The 21,186-nt window shown below is 39.0% G+C and overlaps 1 protein-coding gene across 1 annotated transcript in view; it reads right to left on the bottom strand.

The window, feature by feature from the left end:
• Positions 1–18,568, bottom strand: part of chrm4a (cholinergic receptor, muscarinic 4a) — a 64,100-nt gene extending 45,532 nt beyond the window's left edge. Inside the window, exon 1 of the mRNA XM_085398092.1 lies at positions 18,514–18,568. Coding sequence (XP_085254218.1) covers positions 18,514–18,568 — 55 coding nt within the window. The remainder of the gene's footprint in view (positions 1–18,513) is intronic.
• Positions 18,569–21,186: the final 2,618 nt, after the last annotated feature.

Raw genomic sequence — 21,186 nt, 5'->3', positions numbered from 1 at the left:
CAACGACGCAAGGCGCTTTCCTGTATTCGTTGCTAACAGAATACAGAGAATCAGATCAAGTACAGAACCAAGTCAATGGCGATATGTTGCCTCTGAACAAAATCCTGCAGATCACGCATCACGTGGAGTCATGACAAAAGAACTAGTACAGTCCAACTGGTTCACAGGACCAAGTTTTTTATGGCAAAAGGAACTACCACAAGAAGATGCTAAAGTGAAAGAGATCAGTATCGAAGATCCAGAACTCAAAGTCACAACAGTATTCGCAGTTAAGGCAAAAGAAGAGAAATCCATTTTAGAACGACTGGAAAAATTCTCAGATTGGACGAGAGTTGTGAAAGCAATAGCAAGATTAAGATGACGTGTAAAGTATGCAAAGAACTCAAAGGAAATGTCCAATGAAAGTACTACGTTGGAAGAAAGGAAAGAAGCCGAGGAGTTCATCATACAGACAGTTCAACAAGAAGCATTTGGAAAGGAAATTAAGATCATAAAGGATAAGGAGGAAGTCAGACCATCTCACTCAAAGCTACTTCAGTTAAGTCCATTCCTTGATCAACACAATATCTTGAGGGTAGGAGGAAGACTTACAAAAGCATCAATCCATCCCAACATCAAACACCCAGCCATTCTGCCAAAGAAACATCATGTGTCGCACCTGCTCATCAAACATTTTCATGAGAAGACGCATCATCAAGGCCGAGGGATGACAGTAAATGAGATACGGTCCAATGGCATATGGGTAATTGGCTGCAGTACTGAAGTATCGTCATTTATATACAAATGTGTCAAATGTAGAAAGTACAGGAAAGGCAATCAAGAACAAAGGATGGGAGACCTGCCACCAGAAAGACTGGAAGCTACCCCTCCATTTACATACAGCGGTATAGACTGCTTCGGACCATTCTGTGTAAAAGAAGGGAGGAAAGACTTGAAGAGATATGGACTCTTGTTTACATGTATGTGCTCGAGAGCTATACATATAGAAGTTCTAGATGATCTCAGTGCAGACTGTTTTCTCAATGCACTCCGTTGTTTCATAGCAATTCGTGGCAACGTAGGTCAGCTGCATTGTGATCAAGGCACCAATTTTATTGGTGCAAGAAACGAGCTTCTAACGCAAGCAACTCAAGAGAAAGTCAAAGAGCTGGGAATAACTTTCGTTTTCAACCCACCTGCTTCTAGCCACATGGGAGGAGTCTGGGAGAGGCAGATTCGGACAATAAGAAATGTTCTGAAATCCATTCTTGACCAGTCAGCTTCAAGATTAGACACTTCATCATTGAGAACGTTCATGTATGAAGCTATGGCAATAGTAAACAGTCGACCACTAACTGTAGAGTCTATCAACGACCCTGTAGGACTGGAGCCGTTGACACCCAACCATATTTTGACGATGAAGTCAGCAGTGATCTCACCACCACCTGGAGAATTCACTAAAGAAGATCTCTACCTCCAGAAAAGATGGAAACGAGTACAATATTTGGCGAATGTATTTTGGACAAGGTGGAGAAAGGAATATCTGTTAAACTTGCAACAGAGAAGCAAATGGAATAAAAACAGAAGAAATGCAAAAATAAATGACATTGTGTTATTACAAGAAGACTGTCTTCCAAGAAATCAATGGAAACTCGCCAAAGTTGTGGAAGTCACTCCAGGAGCTGACGGCAGAGTCAGAAAAGTTAAGCTTCTCATCGGTGACTCTACTAGAGACAATAAGGGGAAGCACACAACTAAGACGATTTTAGAGAGACCCATACATAAGACTATACTTTTACTTGAAGCAGAGTAAAGACTCAACATAATGTTTATTGGTTAACCTTCGCTAAGTTCATTGTTGGGTCAAATTCCTTTAGGATCACACATGCTGTTGCGATAGTGTGATGGTGGGAGTGTAACAGTTGGTGAAATGTTAGTATTTGACCACTAGGCGGAGCTCTTGTAATGATAATGTAACTAACTCATTTTATTTTGTATGTTTTATTTTTGTGTTGAGCATGCTAACATTTTCCTTTTTTGCCTACTGGATTGGTGTACAGTTAATTTGATACATGGAAAATAGCCGGTTAATTTTGTAAATATAAGGTAAGGGCAGAGGTCACTTCCTGTTTTGGGAAGTAAGGTCAGAGAAGCTGCTCATGGTGACGGTCTAGCCGTGTGAATGTTAAAGAAGAAATAAGTCCTGAGTTCCAATTACACCGGTTTGTCTACTTGCAGGCCAAAGTGGTATGTTTGTTTATATTTTGTGAATTTTATATTGTAATATGTTTTAATGCTGAAATATAATTTTCTTGTACATTTGTATTCACCAGTTCTACGGTGTACCTGTACGTTAAGAGAAGCACAGTAAACATCAGTAAAGAAGAACTCTCGTGTCTCTCGTGTATGTGTACAAGCCGGCATATCCTCAGCATAACCATGTATAATATCCACAAAACTTAAAAAGAGGTTATACACACACAATACGGTAATATCATGTTGAAGCACAGCACGTCTTATTGCACGAGGCTCCTGACTACGATAGCCGTAACGCTCCGTCAATCCATCAAGCGGTGCGGCTTCGTAGCTTAGCAAAGTCGTACTGAAACATTTGACAGATTTTCGAGCGCCGTGCACATAAAATCGTTTCCAGGTCAGTAAACACAACCAGAGTTCAGACATGAGGCACACGGGATTATAAGGGGCTCTGTCGATTTTCAGAAAAATCAAAGGATTGATTTTAAGTGCGCCGTATTTTCCAAACAACACGGTAATAACGACGGCCCGCTAGCATGCGCTACCAAAAATAGTGCTTTGTTGTGTATCTAACGGACGAAAGCTAAACCAGTTCCACACCACTGAAGCTGCAGCATTTTTACAAACCAGTTCAAGTTCATCTGTTTCATTCAACGATCCACTTTCGCCTTTGTCATTCTCCGTCACCGCCATGCTTTTTCTGCCATGTGCATATGAAAACAAAGACACTGTGCGCGCGTTTTACCCATATTCTATTTTACCCATAACGTTGCCCAACATTATAGCGGTATTACCATGAACGGTTTGATATGGCCCAGCCCTACTGGCAGTGTTGCCAACTCCTCAGTAAGGAAAATCGCTATTGGTTGTCCTAAAAGTCGCTAAATGACGTCATTGCCTGATTTGCATAATTGATCATGCTAATCTAATTGTAACCTACGTTGTTGGAAAGAGAAATAACATCGTGGAAGAGACATAAAGTGAGTAAAAAAACGTCCTAAATGCATTTAGAGTTTATTTAGAACTACAAATTAAATTTATTTTAGCAATTATTGTTTTTTTAATGTCACAATTCCAACCCTGCTCCTTTACCCAGGCTCGGACCGGCAAAAGTGACCCGAAATAGGCACTCTGGTGGAGTTACTTTGTGTGTGTGCGCTTATAAGTAGTTTTAAACCTTGTGATCCACAAAACAGCATAAGAGTAAAAGAGTAAAAGAAGAACTGACTGCGTTGCAGCACCCGCTGCTTGTTGAGAGTAAAAGCGATACGCGCTTTCACGTCTTTTTCAGGGTCTGAAAACTCGCTAAATATAGCGACAAAGTCGCTAAGTTGGCAACACTGCCTACTGGACACTTATGACTGTGTAGCCACATCGGACACCGCCTCCATTGTCAAGTTTGCTGACGACACTGGGAAGGGCTTGCGCTCCCTTAAGGCCAAAACAGAGCAAATGAGGAGGAGCTTCTTCCCCCAGGCTATTGGGGCCCTGAACCAGGTGTAGGACTGGACTCTTTCACACACATCACATCACCACACGCACTCTGGTTTTTCTTTTTGCACACTTCTTATGATTTATAATTTCTTTTTATTAATAATTTCTTACGTAAACTGTTATTTGAACATTTTTTACTGTAAATTTCTAAGTTAAAATCTGTAAATTTTTGTAGTAATCTGTAAATCTTTAAATCCTACCGTCAATTCTTACTGTCATTTAATGGTCGGGCATTGCACAGCAATCAGCATTTCACCTCATGTCACACTCTGTATGGTTGTGTGTGTGACAAATAAAATTTGAATTTGAATGTGATTTTGAAAAAGAGGTTTTTGATCTCAACGGGACATTCCTGGTTAAATAAAGGTTAAATAAATAAATAAAAAAATTTAACATTCATCTAGAATAACGACTGAAATGCTGAAAACAATTAGACTCAACTGTCTTTTATTAAAATGGAAAGGAGGCGACTCCTTGGATTAATCATACGCTAGGTCTTGTTTTGACATGTGGCATAAGACACTGAGCATTTAACAGTATTTCACAAAAACCTTCTTTTGTCTAATCATTTCTTAATAACATTTAGACTACACAGAACTGGATAATTGATGTCATTACAGTAGATGTCTTTCTGAAAGGGCTCTAAGTTTAAGGAAATAATTCATCTACTGTTGTCATGTGCCAAAACAATGCCGAGCAGCCACTTAAACTTTACGCACACAGAGGTGTACTATCTTGTTAATAATGTTGCATAGTCACTACAAACAAAGCTGGACACTGTGGCTGTACTGTGGCAAATCACAGATGGTTGACTCCCTGGTATAAGTCAAACACATGTGCCTTTAAAGCAGATATAGTCTCCAAAGTGCTAATTAAACAAACATGTAGGACAGCCTTTTTTCACATGTGTAATATTGGTAAAGTGACACTGAACGAATGCATTTATTACACCTTGGAGTACTCTAATTCATTGTTATCAGGATGCTCTCACATTTCCTTTAAAAGCCTTCAGTTGATCCAAATGCTGCAGCGAGAGTACTGACAGGGACAATAAAGAAAGATTTGTGTGTCATCATTAATAACTGCTAAACTCGGCCCCTCTCCCAGAGTGTGTTTTTGCTTTTAAAAGACATTTCAAAAAACAAAAAAATCGTTATACATGCTATATTTCTCAACAGTAGTTCCATCCAAATATGACCTAGTGTGTGGAGGCTGGGGGAAACACATGTAAAACCACCTATCTGCTACAGAGGTGTCATAGTGTCTGGGTCTTTGACTCGTGGTTTTGAGTTTTTGTTATGGACTCATGAGCCTTTCTTCTTGATATATGAAGTTATTTAAGTTATAGTTTCATATTGTTTAGTCTTGAGCTTAGTATTTCATAGTGCCTCTGAGTTATGTTATCTGCATTTCTAGTTTATGGTTTCTTGTGTGATTATGTTAGTTCTTTTTCATTGTGTTTTGTCATCAGCATCAGGTCCTTGCTTTGTTCTGTCAAGTTCATCCTGACCTGTTACGTCCCATTTTACTGTGATGGTCCCCCATCCCATCATCTGTGTTCCCTGGTGTTTCCAATCTCCAAACTTAACTCAATTATTGTCTCACACCAAAGAGCTGATTCTGTTCTAACACTTTATCATTGATCGATGGCACTGATTAATAGCCATTGATCAGTGCCATTCACAGAGTTGGGGAATGACTGCAATCACAATGTTGTGAAAATGCTACATGCAGATGAACCGAAACATTTTGTGGTTTACTTACCTGGATGATTGATCATGCATCAAGACAATTACTGTCTCAAATTTCCCTGCTTTTTGCTACTTTCTCCCACTTGCTGTATGTCTCATGTGTTTCTTGGGAGTTTTTGTGCATTCCTAGTTTTTGCCTGGTCAGAGTTATTTTGTATTATGTATTTACTTTACTTCACTGTAACAATAGAGCTACTTTTTAGTTTATCCTTTGTTCCTGAGTCCTGCATTTGGGTCTTACTCTGCCTCCACTACTGTCCCTGAGAAGAAGAAAGCTTTAAGAAATCTAAATGGATCAGATTATTATGGACAAACTAATGAATTATTCATTTAATTTAATGCCTTAAAAATAACAATTTAATTGAGCTTCGCACTGAACTAATATTGTATAAATCAGCAATTTAAAAATAAAATAAGTTCACATTGAATTTAATTCTGTCTAGTGAATCTTTATTTGTTTAGTCATAAAAACTCATTTTGTTGTTTTGACATCAATCAAACATAAAACTAAAGTTCTTATCTTAACTTCTGTTTGTTTCCCAGAATCTGTTGTTGGACTGACTTCAGACTCCAGTACAAGAACCAACAAGGATTTCTGCAATCACATTCAACTCTCCATCACTTGACTGAAAGCATTCTACTGATGTAGTAAAACTCAAGTACAGAACTAAAGTACATTTACTTGAGTGATGTCATTATGTCAGATTTTGAGGTACGTGTATAATAATTTCCTGCTTTTTTAAAAATAGGCCACTACATAACGTACTAAACTAAACATAAATATAACCCACTAAACACTGGATGTTGGACAGATGCTCAGATTATGTCTATATTGGCTCCTTTGGTCCATGACCAATTCTGGAAATCGATGTCCACACTAGGTCCACAATTTGAATGTCCAACATTGACCAAACTTGGACATCCATGTGATGTGCAACATTTGAACATTGAACTGGGTAATTCTGTGGATGTCATGTGGACGTCTATGACAGGTGTAGGAAATTTACATGAATTCTAAATGTAATATTGTTTTATTTAAAAATATCAAACATTTTTATTTATTAAAATTTGTTGTATGTATGTATTTAGTAAGTTTAAAAGACCATTTGCATGATATATATAGTTTATTTTTACAAGTATCCTGTTTAATTGTGAAGAGCTCATGATTGTAAGACGAAGTGAATATGGCTATGATCAGTAGCTGGACTGAGAGAAGTTGCGACGGAAAGTACGCAATTATGGGCAAGCGTGTATGTATGAACTGCATTATATGCTTGCAAGTCTGTGCCGACACACACATTTGTAAACTGCCTGTGAGAAGCTGGGGACATGCTCAAAAATCCACCGTGCAGCTGTTCACTATTATTTTTGCATCAAGACATCTTGGAGATGTCCGCTGACTACTCTGCACTCCTTCACACATGGAGGACGTGCTATCGGCTCCAGATCATTTGATTGCCCCAGTCTCAGATGATTACTGGAGAATCATACAGTTATAAAGGTGTAAACAACAGTACAGAAAAATTAACTGGTAACCTATAGAAAACATGTCCACCCTCTGGAAACTTGGGACTACAGAGCCCATAGAAGCAGTATAAAAACGACGTCTAAAATACTAAAGACATTTGGACAAGTCAACACTAATCACTCAGTGGATGTTACAGAACAACCCCTTCAGTGGACCAAAACTGGACATCAGAAAATGACATATAAAAGACATCACTCTGACGTCACTTTACACAGCTGTTACTTTTAGGAATATTTGACACATGCTTTTAAAATCCCACATACACTATGGGTCAGAAGTTTTAGAACACCCCATTTTTTCCAGTTTTTTATTGAAAATTATGCAGTTTAATATCTCGTCGCACTCTGAAATGAAAGCACAGTACAAATAAGCAATTGGAGTTAAAAAAGAAATCATGGAATCGATTTATAGACCAAAATGTATTCTAACCTTTGACTCATCAGTAGCCACCTTGGGCAGATATAACAGTTGAACACACACTATTCTACAATAGAAATCAAATATTCTCCCATGTCTGTTGCAGAAGTTCCCATAAATGTGGACCTTGTAGGTTGCCTTGCTCTTCTGACAGTTCATCCGATGGGATTTAAGTCTGGAGGCTGTGCTGGACTCCATGTTTTCAAGCTCACCATCTTGTTCTTTTTCCTGAGGTAGTTCTGGCACAGCTTGGACTGATGTTTTGGGTCATTATCTTGCTGTAGGTTCTGCATGGTGCTGCAGAATGCTGTGGTAGCCACTTTGGTTCAGGGTGCCTCTTACTCTGTACAAGGGTGGATCCAGGGTCGGTGACTATCACACAAGCTGTTAACTCTCAGAAACCTGTCCTCTGATTCAGCTGTTTTATAACTTTGGGTCTGCCAGGGAGGCTGGCAGGGCAGCTGGGAGCAATTTACTAATCACACCCTCCCTATTTTAATAGGACTGGAGAGGGGAGCTAACTGGAGACAAGGCAGCTGGAAAGCTGCGGGAGCTCACGAGTAGATGTCACCATTGTAAATAAATGACCACTGCATGTTATCTAATGCAGCATTTCTAAACAGCTATGATAACATTTCATAAGCCAAAACATGACTGTGTTTATTGGAAAATCAGCAGATCAAACATGATGTTCAGAGCATTGTCGTTTATTTCTCCTTCTTTTTTTCTTAATTACATTTAGTCACATCTGATGCTGTTTTTACTTTTTTAAAAACCACATTGACCAATACTCATGTCGTGGTTACAATATCTGACACTAGATGAATTTATTAGCATTACAAAGGTTTAGCTGGTTATGATGACTAGAAGAATGAAGAGAAACCTTCCTGTAAGTATTGTTCTTCCATTTAAACCATAATTTGCCACGGCAATCATACCAGAATAAAATTAATGCTTTTAAAATCTTTATTTTGTGATCAACATCAGTACTCTCAATCCCAAGTTGTAATGGAACATAATGGAATGAGTGTTGTTTGATTTTGTCAAATACAAAGGGCTTTTACACAGACACACTCCTACTGAAACTGGTGTTATCTGCATCCCATCCAGGATGTAGATACGGTCTGATCCAGTTCTGGTTACTGAGAAAAAGGCTCTTTGTTCTGTCTCTATCAGTGCATTAATTGCCTCTCCTACATAATTATGTACTACACATTATTTTACACCAACTGATGTTCAGACGTCTCCAATCTGGAAAACATTTAATCTTATTAGAATGTGTTTGTCTTTGTAGAAGACATGTCAGGTAACAAAGAGGCTTAGTAAACAAAAAACAGTAAAAAAGATTCATGGCATTATCACTTCCTGCCATATCATTACTGTTTCAATGAGCTGCCATACTATGTGTAAAGTACTGTACATTACACAACATCAACACATATTACATATTAACAAATAGTTTTAAATTTAAACAGAAAAAGAAGGCAAGATTAAGCAGCTATTACATATTAGTAAATCTGAAGCACTGTTCTGGGCCCCTTGCACACATCCTCATCGGCTTGATGCCAAAACCCTGTCCTCTAATTCCACTATCACTCATTTTGATAGCAGCTTACTGGGAATGTACCAGTAATAATATCTGCAGTTAAAAAAACACTCATTCAGACACAAATGCACAGCCTGATGCAACATTGTATAATCAAAAGCCTGTAAAAAGTAGGCCATTACAAAACAGAAGTGGTGTAGCTGCTGTTCACAATCTGACAAAATAAATAAATAAATAAATAGTTCCAGTACTTATTTATCATAAATACTTGAAGTAATATCAGTAATGTCATGCAGTGACAGTAGGGTTAGTGTGGAAACTCTAAATTGCCCACAGGTGTGAATGTGAGTGCGAATGCGTGTCTGTGTCTGTGTGTTGGCCCTGTGACCGACTGGCGGCCTGTCCAGGGTGTACGCTGCCTCTCGCCCTACGACAGCTGTAATAGGCTCATGCCCCCCGCGACCCTGAGAAGGATAAGCGGAAGAGGATGGATGGAATTGTAAATTACTTCTTGGCCTATAATCTGTCAAACAGATCTTCTCGAGCTCCTCTCTCAGCCCTCGGTATTTCTCTGGCTTCTTGTGTTCATTTCCTTGATGTTGGTATAGCCACATCTATCACTACGGCCGTCTTCTTCTGCTTGTCCATCACCAGTTTGTCTCTTTGTATCTGGAAGTCCCCCAGGATCTTAGCTCAGGTCTGTCTCCAGGTTTGTCCAGTCACTGGTAGGATTCTTGATGTCAGCCATTTCTTCTATCTGATGGTGGTCCTGTGCAGGAGCCTGTTCCTCCCAATAGTTCCTCTCTTTGTTCCTCTTCTTTCTCGGGTTTCTGCTGCCAGATGTATTGACTAAGCACATGATCAGTTGTCCATCTGGCTCATGAATGCTTGTTGTCTTATCCTGGACAGTGGATCTGACACTCACTGGTCCTCGACCTCCTTCCTTTCACTTGGCGTACAATCTCAGGATGCTGGACTTACCCTCCATAAATGCTATATATATATCTCTATGTGACTTTTGTTTTTACACCGAGAAACATTGTAAATGACTTTTTGACAGGCAATGGCTTTTTGGCACACTAGCAGGAGGAGGAAAATAGCAGAGTGGTCTACAGCTTTTGAGAAGTGGAGATGCGGAAATTACTTTTATTATATCACAAAAGGACAAGAGCATGATGGTAGGGTGGAAACTGTGTCCATGACAGAAACTTCAGCGTGCTACTTATACAGCTTCTGCACAGATAGCTTTGCTACCACAAAGCTAGCCAAGAACCCAGAGTGATATATGAAAGCTGAGTGCATGCCAACCCAAGCCCAGCAGCCATACTCAACAGGTATTAAGGCAGCAATGAGCAGTCAAGCTTGCAGTGTTGTAAGAATCACCGTGGTGTTGGTCTATTAGTCTATCTGGGCTGGTTTTCAGTTTTGGTTTGTGTTGCTGAGTTTGTGTTCATATGTAAAACCTAAAAGAAATATTGTCCTTGTGTAGGGATTTGTTTCAGTGTGCGCGACTGTAAACCAACGTTTATACTGTTAATTGGTAATTTTGTCATATTATGAAACAATGAAAAAGTAATTTAATAAATAGAGTAATAAATTCCTTTCTTTGGCAAGTAGTACATAATGAACTGCATTACTTTTAAGAAAAGTCACAAGTAATATGTACTTTTGAATTTTGTGAACATTTTCCTGAAAAGAAGCTCATTGGAAATCCTCCTCAAGTGACTGATTTAAGAATAACAACTGAGAACAGGGTATGGACTCATCAGATGGCTATTACTCCACCAGTAGTGTAGTTTAACAGTCTAATGCCAATGTGATCACAGGATATCACACTAATTTTGTTCCTCTTTACAGTACTGATGCTTTGTGGTCAGCAAGACCAAGAGCCAAAGGCTTTCAGGTTTACAAATGTGTCAACTTTCTAGAAACCCTTGAACATTTTGTCAAGAAAGAGGAAGAAAAAGAGAGAGAAATGTTCTACTGTTCTGTTACATTTTCAGTCTTAATTGGTTTAATCACATGCTCTAAATGGAGGCAAGATCCTGCTACACTTGGACACCACTCAGAACCACTCTAAATCTGTGAGAGGATGACTGATTTTTGATGTGTATGTACATTTTCTCCTCTTGGATTAGAGAAATTTAAGCAAAACTCAAGAGATAGTAACAGGAAAGCAAAGAGAAGGAACTGAATGCAGAGGACCCAGCCGTGCAGATTGCTACATTCTGTTTTTAAATGCAACTATAAGCATTTAGGTTGCTTGCTACACAAGCAGGAAAGGAATTTGAAATCTAGGGACCAAACAAAGGAAACACAGGTATGATTGTTGTATAATGCCGGGATAAAGTTTGTACCTGGGCCGTTTAATTTTGATGTCTATCTCAACATCAATGGGACTCAAAATGAGCAGGTAAGGAGGGTGTGTGCAGACAGGTGAATGGAAAACAATGGAAAACTGAGGACATCTGGTGGGTGGACAAGGTGAGACAAGATGTACGGGGCAAAATAAAAGACAAAAGCAGGTCTCATGACTGAGAGAGTAGAAATTCTGCAAGTATTTTCTACATGTAATTTGCTAAAATTTGCTAAAATATTTATACATTCACAAAAATACATCTTTTTTGACTGTGTCTTGATGCATGCTCAGTCATCCAGGTATGTAATTTCCAAAAATATTGATTCTGTTCATCTGGATGTAGCATTTTCAGTGGGAGAAAGTCCATTGTTCATTCAGTGGGCTGTTTGTCATTGTGCAAATGTACTGTTTGTAAAGTTGAGGAAACCTGCAGTCAGCTGAGACTGAAGAAGTCAGTTGGATGAGTGTTGATGTGCCATCTCCTCCAGGATGGCACATCAACACATGCCACTGGCCCAAGGTTGCTGTGTCTCCCAGTAACGTCTCAAGAGCATCGAAGAGATTGTAGGAGAGCTAGACAGCAATGGAAAATCATTAACCATCTAACATATTCAGTATGACTGGTTTGGTCAGTGATGGTCTGGGGAGGCACATCCATGGAGGGACGTACAAAACTATAGGCTAGGCAACGGCACCCTGACTAGGGGAACCCAGGACAAGCTGCACCAGCATGGGGTCTCACAGTATGTCCAAGATGCATAATAATACCTGGAGGATGAAGGAATTGATACCACTGACCGGCCCCCCACACTAGCCTCACCTAAATCCAATAGAACAGCTTTGGGACATGTTTCAGTCCATCTGACCCCCCCCCCCCCCAGCTTACAACTCAGATGATCCAGGAGCTCAATGATGCCCTGGTCCAGATCTGGGAGACCCCCAGTACACAACTGCACAACTGATTGTCTCATTAGGAGAATGCCCCGACTGGGCATGCATACAAGTACGTTGCAAACTACTGAGTAGTTGGTATGAATGTCTAAATGTAGCATTTTGAATTGCTGCGAGGAAATTCAAAATGAATGAGCTTGCCTCATCATTCTTCACTTCATTATTTGGGGTGTCGTTGAATTCAGTCCTCTCTAGGCTGATAATTTTCATTTCTGTCAATCAATGTGGCCTCTTCTTACTTCTGTTTGTGTTGAATTCCCTCCTAAAGTATTTTATTATATTCATTAAACTGACTATGAGTTGCTGTAAGCTGTTTAGACTGGTTAAGTGGTATAATTCTGCATATTGCTGCATTTCATCATAAAAATAATAATATATCCTTTACATATAATTACATTTATTGTTATTCATGTGGTGCGTTATAATTCTATTCAGTGCCATATCCCCTACAGTAGGTTCATTTCCCCACACTCACTTCCAGCTCTGGTAGATAACGCTGGTAAACTAATTTAATAGAAGTAGAGTGATTTCAGCTTTTATGAATGATAAATCTTCCCACATTCCAATTTTTAGAGAGCTTCTCACATAAACATTAGCAATGATCTAGTAGGCCTAGAAGCATCTTTTCTCAGTTAGTTTGTATTGTTTAGTCAAAGGATAAGTATCACTGCTCACCGACCAGTTTTAGGAGATGAGATCAATCTTTTATACCCAAGAATAAATTTGGAAGTACATGCTATGACATTTTAGACAATATGATCTTCATAAAAAAACCCAATATATTGAAATAAATACACAAATGAAAAGAACAACAAAACAAGGGATCGAGTTAAAGTAAAAATCACTGCTCGGGGTAATTAAATATCAAAATTGTGTAATATGTAAAGAAAGCTTTGATGCTGATTCACTACAGGAGGAGAAAAGTGCCTCGGACACATTTATTAAGATCGTGTACAGCATAAGCTTATCTAGCTTCTCATGTGGAATTACAGATCTTAGATTACTGGTATATTTCTTCCCATAAACTCGATTCTGTTCATCTGGACGTGGCGTCTTCAGCGGGAGAAACGTTTCATCATCCAGGTGACTTCTTCGGTCTCAGCTGACTGCAGCAGTTGTCCTTCTTCTCTCCTGGATCACCTGGACCTTTCTTCCCAGCTTTGACAAACATTCAGCTTAGATAACCACATTTACTCAGGGCCTGTTTGATGGGATTTTCTGGCTGCTGTGTCTGTGGGGATGGTGTTCGCTCTGTGCTGTAGCGTCCTGATGACACCCATCAGCTGCTCCAGTCGAGGATGAGAGTCAAACCTTAATTACTGATCCATACGCGTCGGCTAACAGTACACATCAACTTTTAAATGCCCCCCATCACTGATGGAAATCTCATGGAAATGTGGGGTTGCTGTTGTGGTTCTATTTCAAAGGCCTGTATTTTCAGATCATTTATTACATTACATTACTATAAAGGGTGTTTTCACACTAACGTTTAGTTCTTCAAAAGTACATTTTACTGCTTTCATTTATCACAAATTGTGTTTTCTTTTACCTGATTATACAGGATACTAAATCTGAGTTGTTTCTATTTCTTTAGCTTCTCACAGTTGCCTCAAGGCCTCAGCTTTATTTGCTAAAGAAATGTCATTTTAGCTTGATTACTAAGGCAGTTAGTAATCAGACTTCTTCTGTCACTGCTGTGTGTGGCTAAGAACCCCCAACGTCAGGCAGGGCATTGCCACAAAGCATGCTCATATTTCAGGTAATTTCCCAAAAGCACACATTACACTTATTGTCTCACATAAGTTTTGTTTGGGGGTTTTGGGTTTTTTTTTTTTATTTCAACATATTTTATTATGTAACATGTATTTACATAATACATGTTACATAATATATGTGAAAAGTGTTGCCCCTTCCTGATTTCCTAGTGTTTTCCATATTTATCAAATCTACATGTTTCAGATCATCAAACACGTTTTAATATTAGACAGAGATCATCTAAGTAAATACAAAATGCATTTTTAAGTTTAAGCATTTCAGTTTCACTAAACACACTCAGGCCTGACTACTGGCAGACCTGTTGAATCAAGAAATCCCTTAAATAGAACCAGTCTGACAAAATGAAGCAGTGAGAGCCCCACTGGCTCTCTCACTGAACCACGGTGAGAGCCATTATCCACAAATGGCGAAAACATGGAACAGTGGTGAACCTTCCCAGGAGCGACCAGCCAACCAAAAATAACTCTACGAGTAGGGCTGCTCAATTAATCGAATTTTAATCACGATTACGATCTGGGCTTTCAACGATCATTAAAAATGACTGAGCCGATTATTGGCCCCTCCCTCATTTATCCGCGACACCTTAAAGACCGGTCCGTGAAAATATTGTCGGGCATAAACCGTCCGTGGCGCAAAAAAGGTTGAGACCGCTGATTAAGAGGACCCGAGGGAAGCTCGAAAACTAAGCAGAAGTTATTTGGAGAGGAGAGAGTGACTGCTGTTGGTTGAAAAGAGGTAAAAAAAAACTTCAGTGGTGTTGCACACTATTTTATATTATTTTTTAAAGTCATTATTCAATACATTGTTAACCCTTTAAAGCCGGTCAGAGCAGCACACTGTTTTGTGTAACTATTTTTAAATCCCTGTAGAACCTGAACCGTGTAAGCTAGCGCAATATTTTGTTTTGCATATGAAACTTACATCTGATGCCATCAGCTTGTCCTCGGTCACGGTTTCCTTCCACATAAACTGCATAAAAAGCTCTTGCAGGAACAAAAACATAATATTCCAGAAACACGCTTTGCCGATCCGATCAGCTGTTCGTAACACTTCGCACATTGAAACAGACTCACCGCTAACTATCGCATGTCCGCCATTTCCTGCCCGAAACCGGAAGTGACGTCATTTTCGCGGAAAATGTCGTTGTTTTTTTTTACTTGTAGGCCTTAAAAGCCTATACTGGTCATGTTTGACTTTTCTGAATAGTTTCTGGGATGCTTAGAACTCGAATTCCACAGCTGGAAATAGTTTATTTTGATGCACCTGCTGTTTTCTTTGCAAATTTGCATCATAGGATTGTTTTTGTTTTTCCTGCAGTATATAAAAATTTGTGTATCTCCAAAATAAAACTATGAAGACACTCAAAATAAATTTCCTGTTGTTGTAAACTATTTTTTGCAACTTTTTTGTATTTAAAGTTTTGAGGGATAAGCCTCTTAAATTTCTCCAAGTAGAAATATATGTAAAAAAACCAAAAACGATTTTCTATTTTTTTGTAGTTTATTGCACTTTTTTGCAATTAATGTAGTTACTATGGACTTAATGCATACATATTATTAAAATATGGGCTATAACAGTTGTATAGCAACTTGAAATGCTCCCACCAATGGCACTACAACATGTAAAAATATAATATAAGCTCTGGCGGACTTGGTTCTATAGTAGGTCTTAAAGGGTTAAATAAATATCGTCAAATAATCGAGATCTCAATTTCAGTGAAAATAATCGTGATTATCATTTTTGCCATAATCGAGCAGCCCTATCTACGAGCACAACGATGACTTATGGAGGTCACAAAAGAACCCAAGAACAACATTAAAGAACTGCAGGCTTCACATGTCTCAGTAAAGGTCAGAATTCACGATTCAACAATAAGAGAGAGACGGGGTAAAATGGCTACTATGGAACAGCTTAAAGAGAAAACCATTGCTGACCAAAAAGGACACAAAGGTCTCACATTTGCAAAAAAACCATCTCGATGATCCCCAAGAGTTTTGGGGAAATATTCTATAGACTGGTGAGACAAAAGCTGAACTTTCTGGAAGGTTGAGTCCCATTACATCTGGCATAACTCTAACAGCATTTCAGCAACATTAAAAGATGGTGGTTGTAGTGTGATGGCCGGGGGCTGTTTTGCCACGTCAGGACCTGGAAGAGTTTTTGTGGTAAAGGGAAACATGAATTCTGCTGCCTCCCAAAACATCCTGAAGGAGGATGTTCAGCCATCAGTTGAAATGCATTTGGGTTCTGCAGCAGGACAATGATCTACACCAACACCACCACCTCTGAATGTCTTGATGCATGGTCGATCATCCAGGTGAGGAAATCACAAAAAGTAGCGTTTCAGTGGGAGAAACATTTTGTTACTCAGTGACTTGGTTGGGGAAACCTGCAGTCAGCTGAGACTGATGAAGAGACGAAATGTTTCTCCCACTGAAAACGCTACGTCCACATGAACAGAATCAACGTTTTGGGGTCCACCTGTTGGAGTTTCCTAGTCCTGACCTGAATCTGACTTATCCCTCCACCGTGTTGTAAAGAACTCATTGCCGGTTACATCACTGTGGCTGTTGCTGCTAAGGGTGGCCCAACTACTTATTAGGTTTAGGGGGCAATCACTTTTTCACACAGGGCCATGTGGGTTGTTTTCCCCCTGATCATAAACACCTTTTAGAAACTGCATTTTGTGTTTACTTGTGTCATCTTTGTCTAATATTTACATTTGTTTGTTGGTCTGAAATATATAAATATATTTCAAAATATACAAATAAATAGGAAATCAGGAAGGGTGCAAACAATAAACACAGTGGTGTGAAAAGACCACACTGTATTTATTTGTTCAGTTTTTGTTTTGCACGCATGCTTGTCAATATGTAGCAGTACTCAGCTTTACCTAAGGAGGTAAGACTTTGTGTTTTCTACGGTGTATCTGAAGATGTTGTGAATTGTAACACTGGTAACGTTTTCCCTCACTGCATAATAACCTATCAGAATAACAAAGGTCTTTTCACACTAATTCATATAACTACAAACGCATAAAAACAAAAGCTTTCTTTGTTAATCGCTTAAGCAGTAGACACATCAAAGCAATAAACATTCTGTACCACTGCTGAAAAACACAAAGATTTTTCTCCAGTTTACGCACACTGTCTCTGCTTACATAGAACCTTAAGTAGGTCATAAAAGCACTTTATTTTACACAAAATGTTTGCAGTCACCAGCAACCTGGGCTTTAGTATCTTGCTCAAGGGCAACTGGCACTAGGAGATGCCAGGAAGCAAACAGCCAACCCTGCAATTAACAGATAACCTGCTTCTGTTATATGAGCCACAGCCACCTTTGTGCATGGCTACATGTACACACACACAGACATATTCTAGTTAGTTTTATCTACATGTCAAATACAATGTACATGCATATAAGCAGAACAAAGACTCCCCCCTCTGTACAGTGTAAATAGGACAGATCGGGAAAGAGAGAAGATATGAGAAGCAAAAAGAAGGAGAAGATCAGATAACTTACTGATGGGGGGGAAGTTGATGGGATAAACAGGAATAAATGGTGAGGAGAGGGGTTGTTACATCGACCCCCTGATGTTTTTATCAGGAACTAAAAGCTGTCAATTGTCTTATTATATTTATATTGGAACTCTTTTTGCATTTGAAATGCTGTTCTGTACATATAATATAATATATAGCAGCATAAGCACTCAGGAAAGAGTGCTTATGGATATGAACCTGATAACAGCATTTCATTAAATCTAACCTCCCCCCCAAGGATGTTCATGTGAATATTAAATCACTTACCTGCTGATCAAAGCATATTTTATTAGTTGAGTGGGCATATTACTGATAATAGAAAAATATGAAAGCATAAATACAGCTCTTATTTATTTACTGCAGTTCAGTCGCACAGTGTGTCCATCCTTAACAGTGTGTGTATGTTAGTCGTGGAATTTTGCGATGTTATATTAATTATTAAAATGTTTTCATTTTTGTTCATTCATAAATCAAAAAAACATACTTGTCATTGCACATTAATTCACTGACTTGTATTTCTGATACGTATTTTCTTTACATTTACCAAAGGACTGTGTTATTGTTATATGCCTTACCATATAAAGCGCCCTGTTGTCATTTGGCGCTGTATAAATAAAACTGAGAATAATTTAGCGGGTCTGGCTGTTCAAACAAGGCTGCTGTCGGCTTTTTCGTATCTGTATAAAATCCATTTAAATTACGCCCAAGACGTCCTTAAACTCACTTCACCCACCTTTTCAGGAAGGCATAAACCGCTGTGACAATATTTCTTTACAAGTCAATGGACTGCACAACTGATGACATTTATATGGAAGACCTGTATAGTTTTTGTCCTGTAAGTCATTTAACATCACACGCAAGTGAACATACTCAAAGCTTATTGGCAAAGCAGAAAAATATTCCCAAAAACCACTCACCATTGATGTTCCAGAGAGGCTGAAGCCCTCCAACTCCGTTACTGTCGTTACTCATGATTCATGGCGCTGAACCGACAACAGCCAAGACGAGACTTTTCTCTCCCTCCTTTTCTCTTTTTGCTCTCGTCCACGTTGTTTTTCTTTCTCCAAGTTTTCTACCCACTGTCACCCTTGCGTAGATGATGTTTCCGTCAAGCACACTCACAGTTCACATTATGTTCCTCCTGCTTGTGTGGTGTTTTCTCTTTAACCAGTTTTCATAGTGTAGTTTCCCTCCCTGGATGCGTTTTCTAATAATAATAATAATAATAATAATAATAATAATAATAATAATAATAATAATAATAATAATAATAACGGCGACAAAAATAAATTAACAGCTGTTATAGACTTAACACCTATCCATATCCCAGGCTTCGCTCATTGATCGCAAATCCAAAACGTGCCCGCTCAGCTTCAGCCACAGGGTTCTCGTTCTCGCGCGCACCGCACGTTCGTTCTCTCACAGCCTGTAAAGAAGGAGCGCGAGAGAGGAAGAGAGACGAGGAAGGACTTGTGATGTCATGTCCTTCAGCCAATCCCGGTAAATAACTTGGCATTGAACGTTGACTCACAGTGCTGTTGTACCAAAATGTTAGTTTAGGGATGCTAATAAGTCACTCCTGAGAATTAGCAGGTTGATATTCTCTAGTCTATGTGAAATACTTTAATTTAAAAACATGAAGTTCAGCTCAATGCATCTTTTTTTTACTAAATTTGTGGTTAAGTTTGCAAAAGCTGGAGATGGGAAAGCAGAGAAAGGAGAGCTGTGATAAGAGCAGAGAGGAGTGGGGAAATGCATTTTCGTGCATTCAGCAAACTAAAGAGTTTAGAAATGAGGCTGTTTATAACCAGCAAGTAAAAACCAAATGCTATGTTATCAGTTTTCTTCCACAAGGAGTGAAAATCATTTGCAAGAAATACTGCTTCGAGCCATAAACTACCATAAACCCTTCACTATATCAACCAGCTGTCTTTGTTTCACTCATTTGAAATGAAATAGGTCCTACCCTTCAAAGGAGCCCAGCTGATGTTAAGCTGTCACTGTCAGCACAGTAAGTAGCTTTAATTGTGACAGAAAAAAGAAACACACATAACCTACTGGTGTTGAAATAAATGAATCACTAAAATATTAGACAACAAAAGAACATGTGCCCCAAAAGTGGCCTCTTTCTCTGCTCCATCACCTTTTTCTGAGCAGTTCTGAGCATCTCAGCTGAACGACTGAGGTGGGCTGCTAATCACAAGGAGAGTGGAAATAAGAGAAATAATGACGACCAAGCTTTACAGCTTGATGAACTAGCAACTCGTGGAAATGACAATGTTACAAGTGAAATACTTCAGCACTCTGGTAAGCCAAGTTAGCACATTAGAGCATATTCTATTAATAAAATGGTAATGTTAGATCCCTTCCAGCTACAGGATATTAATGTTTTAAAGACAGACACTGCAAATGATGACACACCTTCCACGAACCAGCAAATGCTGGAGAAAGCACTGAGATGATGTCGTTAAGAGGTTAGACTGAGGCTGATGTCTCAAAATGCAGAGGGCAGTTATGTGATAAAGGGAAAAATACAGAGAAACAAAAACAAAACAACACTGCTCATGCTGTGCAGCACCCACAGCCTAAAGTTAATTATTGCACGTTCCAAAATTACAGAGCAGCGTTTGAGTCTCTTTGCGGTGCTTATTTAAGTCTTATATATAAATATATACACTGCCAGTCAAAGGTTTGGACACACCTTCTCATTTAATGGTTTTTCTTTATTTTCATGACTGTTTACACAGCAGGCATCAAAGGCATCAAAACCATGAATGAACACATATAGAATTCTGTGGTAAACAAAAAAGTGTGAAGTTCCTCAAAACATGTTTTATATTTTACATTCTTCAAAATAGCCACCCTTTGGCATTCTCTCCATGAACTTCATCCCACATACCAGATCACACAATGTGCTTACACATGGCCCACATACCGGAAAGAATGACGGCCCTTTGGTAGCCCAGATCTGGTTTGCCAGAGATGGCCCACACATGGACCAGTTGCATTCACACTGGTGGTGCTGTGCTGGCCCAGAACAGTTTCAACACTGGCCACAGATGTCAGCCTAATGTGTACCTTAATCAAGCCATGTAATAACGAAATGTGCCGGAACATAATAGTGCAACAACAGCATGACAGAACCCTGTTCACACAGTGAATGGACTGCTTCTTATGTAGCACTTTTCTACTCTCCCAGGTTACTCAAAGTTCTCTATACAACATGCCACATAGACAAACTTTCTCTAAGCTGAGTGCTTCCTAACTACATTCATACTCTTGACATGCAGACTGGAGGAGCTAGGAATCGAACCACTAACCTTCTGATCATTTGGTGACCTGCTCTACCTCCTGAGCTACAGCCACCCACTGGCAAACATGAGTAAACCCTTACTAGGGTTTGGATAAAATGTATGTTTCCATATTTAAGTCACAACTCAAAACACATCTGTTTAAACTGGTTTATTCGCTTTAGTGCTGATTTTATCTGTTGTCAAGCTCTGTTTCGCAATTTTAACTTGTTTTATGTATTTTATGACTGTTGTTCCTTTTATTAATGTTGTTCTTTGTAAGGTGACCTTGGGTTTCTG

This window comes from Rhamphochromis longiceps, linkage group LG23 (assembly GCF_057381845.1).
Source record: "Rhamphochromis longiceps isolate RC_006_pf linkage group LG23, R_longiceps_female_GT1.1, whole genome shotgun sequence".
Classification (NCBI taxonomy): Eukaryota; Metazoa; Chordata; class Actinopteri; order Cichliformes; family Cichlidae; genus Rhamphochromis; species Rhamphochromis longiceps.
The sequence above is the reverse complement of the archived record's forward strand: the minus strand, read 5'-3'. Positions and strand labels throughout refer to the sequence as shown.